At 37.8% G+C, this 5,474-nt stretch overlaps 1 protein-coding gene across 1 annotated transcript in view; it reads right to left on the bottom strand.

The window, feature by feature from the left end:
• NEK11 (NIMA-related kinase 11) overlaps nt 1–5,474 on the bottom strand; it is a gene marked incomplete at its 5' end in the record, with an annotated part of 30,579 nt that overhangs the window by 9,799 nt on the left and 15,306 nt on the right. The window contains 2 exons of the mRNA XM_009869485.1: nt 582–642; nt 2,895–3,025. Coding sequence (XP_009867787.1) covers nt 582–642; nt 2,895–3,025 — 192 coding nt within the window. The remainder of the gene's footprint in view (nt 1–581; nt 643–2,894; nt 3,026–5,474) is intronic.

Below are 5,474 nucleotides of genomic sequence, written 5' to 3'. Positions count from 1 at the left end.
ACTCTTTCAGCTTAGTGGGTTCAATCTATTTATTGCTACAATATCTTCTTCTCCTCTGACATGTCATTATTAAAGACATTCTTCTTGGGTTTTCTGAGATTCCAGACTACATAATTCCTGCTTTGTCTACTCTCCACATTGGCAGTCGGCCAAGGAAAACTTACTCTCTACATGCAAACTAGTATCTATCTTCCTCTACATTTAATATGATTTTCTGAGTACTATGAGACAGCTGCAAGGACTATAGATCGTAGGATGTTTCAAAGGTGTGGTTAGTCATAAAAAAAATGAGGTGAAAACTGCAAAAAGCTTTTCATGTTCTTGCTACAACTAGCTTCAAAATTTTTCCTGGGGTGATTCACAACCCACACCGACTTCTCTACCAGAGGTATATTCTTAGAAGCGGTTACCCAGTTAAGATATTTTGCACCCAGTTTTGATCAGTTTGCCTACCCATACATCAACACTGAACAAGAAACTATGCTTCTTGTTTTGTTGCAAAATGGAAATAATTGGACTGTCCTGAATACAGACTGCTAATAACTGCTGCTATTGAATTTAAAGAAGAGATATCACCTTACCCAAGGAGCTATTATTCAGGACACTCTCCAAGTACTTGACCACGGCCTCGATATCACTGTCCTGTGGATAAATGACAGAATTACAGAATTGCCCGGATTGGAAATGACCCTTAAGATCAGTTCTGCATCTCAGCCAAAATGCCTGAGTGACCTCAGATGATCAAGTTAATCTGAACCTGCTTAACCGGAGCTTTTTGTCAAGGAGCAGTAGAGTGTCCAGGAAACACTACAGAATGCATAACATTTATATACAGAATATATACTGAATAGAGAATTTAAACAAACTGAACATTACAGTGCTACAACCAGGATGAGAAGTCCAGATGTACTCAGGGTCTGAAATCGGTGATAACTCCACATCTGCAATCACACAATATAGCTGAAAACACACAGGTTGAATTGAAAGGTACCAACATGGGGAAAATAGCTGTCTCAGTTCCATCCTAAATCTTTAAAATAACATTGCTGAAGTGCCTCCAGTGTTACCTTTTTAACTGAGGACGTGTTAAATCCCACATAAAGGCACTACTTCTAAGTCTGACGTGACATCTGTCGGGGCCTAATATAGCTCAAATTAATAGCTCAGGTCTCTTTCTACATCATGCAACCCAAATGTGTTGTTCAACTTGATGACTTTTCTGACCCTGTGTTACTTCATGAACATCAGATTTCTTTTTAATCGTTGTTGGAAGTAATGGGGTCACCAGAGAGCACCACCAGATGTAGCATTTCCACACCCTCTGCACAGAAGTAACTAGTAAAGTAATCTTAGCTTTGGAAAATGAAGAGATTTGCAAGATTAGGAAGGTAAATATATTAGAAGTCCTTATCCTGCATTGCAGCAGAATGACTTCCTTATTAGCACATACCTCCAAAAGAACCCCTTTCTTAATTTATGAAGGTGTTTTTGAAGGGTTGAAGAGTATGAATCCCATCATAGAAATAAGAGTAGGAGTTTTTGTAATAAGTAAATGACTGCAGAAGCAACCCCCTGCTATATACTAGCAAGATCAAATCTATTCTGGTAGGATTTAAAGCTTATTATTAATACTGAGCATGATCCCACCTACCTTTGAGTGGGATTTATCTCACATAACTGCTGACATCCAGAAGGAAGATGTCCCATGCATGCTAATAACTGTAGCTCCCTTTATAGTCACCAGAGAGAGATCTCTTAGCATATTCCATCTAACCTACGTTAGATATTTACACCAAGATAATATTATTCCCTAAAAATGCTTGCTTGCTCCCCCTTACTGTACAGACTTGCCATTCCATTAGTTCACACATCGGTGTCCAAATTGGCACAGCTAAGTCATGTCTGCTTTGGCCTCAGGCTGGCTGGAGAATTTTTCCATTGAGAAAGGAAAAACTGAAAATTACGCTCACTTCCCAAGAAAAAGAAAAGGTGATTGTGCCAATACCCAGAAAGACACTTCTGCTTTACCTAAGGTGCTGCAAATTGAAAAAAAAAAAGTGATTGTCTTAGATATTCCATGGATTTACAATTGACTAATAATTTCTTCAAAGCACTGTACACAACGCTTTAAGCTGGTGGCCCAGAACAATGAAGCGTCCCTGATTGCCTTAGGAAGATCCATTTTCAGAACTGACTCAGGCATTTATGTGCATTGATTTCACTGAGCCTTGATCACTGGAGAGAAGATTCATCTCAGCTTGTTCTGAACAGATCTAAATTAGGTGCCTTTTCTAATAATCTTCAGCCTTCTTCACATTGCCATCCCTAAGACTTTCTTGTAGCAGCCTCACCTGGTAAAGCTACTTTAAGCTTTTCAATGCCAAGTTTTCTCACTTCCCTGACACTTTCTGAGGTTCTTGGGAATGGCTACAGATTTGCTGGTGATGCACTGCAGTTGTTTAGGCTCACAGTACATCACACTGTCCTAGAAGTGGCAACTGGACGTGCCCATCTTTGCCCAGGAATTAAAGCTGGAACTTAGATCTTACACTTAAAGTATCTTTCAGTATTAACATAGTTTACCTGTAACTAACACGAGAGAACCTTGACTCTGAGTGTTTTACAGTCACGAGGAAGTTTACTGGCAATGATCTACCTTAAGGTACTCAAGAGAGTGTTATGCTTAATCCTGAAGGCAGGCAAGAAACCTTCTTGCCAATGTCTCAAAGAATTACATATGCATACATTAATTAATTCATGGTATTGATATACACACACATTGTAACAAAACCAAATTTCAGTAGCCTCAGTAAGACAGAAACGCGGAAGAAGCTTAATTTTACCATGGAAAAGGAGTATCAAGTGTACAAAGTTCTCCCAGTGGCCACATATACCTGGTGATTTGTCTTAGAGACAGTCTGAGACGCTTCTGCACCCTCCTCCTCCTCCTCCTCACTGCCTTCTGAATAGGATTCAAACTCATCATGGTAATATTCTTCTGCGATTTCTGGGTCTTCAGGGATCTCTAAAGGCAATTATGAGTTTACAGCATATAGATTGAGGACAGGTATGTACTCAAAAAGATAAAATGGATTTTATAGCATTGTCACTAGCAATGCATTCTTTAATTGAAATCAAGCGATAGGTTCTAATATCAAAATTTTCGTCTTTGATGACATGATAAGCAGTGTTAAAGCTATCTCTGGCAAAAGATCAGATCTTCACAACATCTATATTAATGACCTTACAGGATCTATATTGATTTGGGGCTGAAATCACCGAGCCATGTAATAATTGTTTGGTATTCTGGCCTCCAGCCAGGGTCAAGCCACTACATCTAGTGTTATTACAAGAAATACTCACTGAAGATAAGAAATGTTCAGTGTTCAGCTGCCCTAAACCATCATAGTCCTAAATTTAGCTAATGCTGATTTCTGCCATTCTCTGCAATTATGTCTACCACTTTAAAGAACTGTAGACTGACTTTATTTCAATGCAGTAATATTAAAGATAAGTCAAACAATATGACATTAAAAATGTTTGATAGATTTTTTTTTACTTGTTTCACATAGATTAAAAATGAGTTAAACAGGGGAATACAATTAAAATCCATTAAAAGACATTGGGGTTTAGTCAGGAGAAATAATTCTAATCTTTATGGTGTAAGGAAGAGAACTTGGGAAAAAAGTGAAAATGTATTTACGCAGCAGTACGTAGCTGAAGCTCTCCTGTTGAGGTATGATCTTTACTACCTACTGTCTCCAAAGTATTTTTAAAAATACTTCCTTTTCTTGTGAACTTGATTTACCTCCAAAATGTTGACACATTTTCACTCATGTTCCTCTGTTTTAAAGTATTTATAGAAGCTGCATAACAGCAGCATGTTCCACTGCCACAATTTCTAATCCTTCCAAGGATCGCTTGGTAACCGTGTGGCAGGATCTGCAGCTCAGGCAGGCACTGCTGGGGAGGTCGGGCCCCACATGCTTCTGCTGGATAATAATATTCCTTTTTAGATTTTTTACTATATAGTAACATAATACTCATAATGGGAGGAAGGATAAAAACCCATTACCTAAAAAAAATCATCAAAGCACAGTAATTTCCCAAGACAACAAGCTATGCAGAAAACAAAGGAATGCAATACTTGTAATATTTTGCTTAAATCCACCAAGAGCTTGTTTCAGGTGGCATAGTAACTTGGCAACAACAGCAGCTTTCTCCACAGAGATGAAAATACTTGGATAAATATATTTAATTTCCTCCTGCCTTGAAGTCATAATTGGTGCCTTGACACAGCATTCTCACATTCCAGTGCATACAGAAGACAATAAATAAGGCCCCTTTTATTCAAAAAAGGAGAAGGAGAAATAAGAACTGTGTAACATATGTTCTCTGCAGCTCAGGTCAATACTCACACAATTAGGAAAAATAAAATAATCCCATTATTGTAATTTAAGCTCACTCAGATTGGTTTGAGGGTTCTTTTTTCCAGTGCAAGACAAAAAACTTCAACTTTAAAAGTTCAGTCAAAGATAATCACTATCCTTTGGTAAGCTATAGCCAAAATATGCATTATTAAACTCTAAAGCTTCATTGTTCAGGAAGTTGGTGGAAGCTTTTGTCCAACTCTTCTCAACTAGGCTGAAAAAGACTCTCAGAAAATGTGTTTAAGAAATGACCCAATGGATGTAAAAGGACTTTTGTATCCATGAAAGTCTTGTATGATCCTTTTGGCCAAGTACAAAAGGACTATGAAGTCACGGAAGATATTACCTTCTGACACAGCCGTGTAAAGCTGAGATGTGAAGCGAAATGGGTTGTTCTAAATGAGAACTAGAAATATAACTCAAGTTAAACATTAATACTTTATAAGTCTCCTTTTAGCACTTCAAGTCACTTGTGGGCTTCACTGGGTGATAATTTACCTATTATGAAATGCCTAAGAAAAACAGAGATAAAGGGGATGTAAATCAGAGGAGCCTTATGGGGATCTTCTGCTACTTGACGTTAGAAAGGAAGTAGCTAGTTTCAAAATGTTTTGCGAAGGAATTTTTTTTTAACCAAAATGAAATTTCCAAGAAAAACTTTTTATTTGAAGGACACAATTCTTTCTCCCCAAACATCCCAGTATTTTATCAGAATGTACAGAGACAAAGAATGAGAGGAGGAGGAGTTGCTAAAAGGAGTTGTTAACAAAAATGAGCAGCAAGAAGGAATACTTTGGTCGCATTTCTTCCATAATTTTCTAAGAGGGTTTTTTTTTTTTCTTCTTCTGATTTTCCAGTTATCATGGATACAGAAACAGCAGTTCTGGTAGGCAGTGACAATGAAGATGAGAGAATGAAGAGAAAGAACAATACATGGATGTAGTCGATAACAGGGGGCACTTAGTGAGACTTGGAAGCTGTGTCCTTTACGCACAGAGAGGCTCTATTATTGTAAAAGTTGCCCTAGTATTTGTACAGTTTTCA

This window comes from Apaloderma vittatum, unplaced genomic scaffold (assembly GCF_000703405.1).
Source record: "Apaloderma vittatum isolate BGI_N311 unplaced genomic scaffold, ASM70340v1 scaffold4975, whole genome shotgun sequence".
NCBI classification, from domain to species: domain Eukaryota; kingdom Metazoa; phylum Chordata; class Aves; order Trogoniformes; family Trogonidae; genus Apaloderma; species Apaloderma vittatum.
This window is presented reverse-complemented; position numbering and strand designations above follow the sequence as displayed.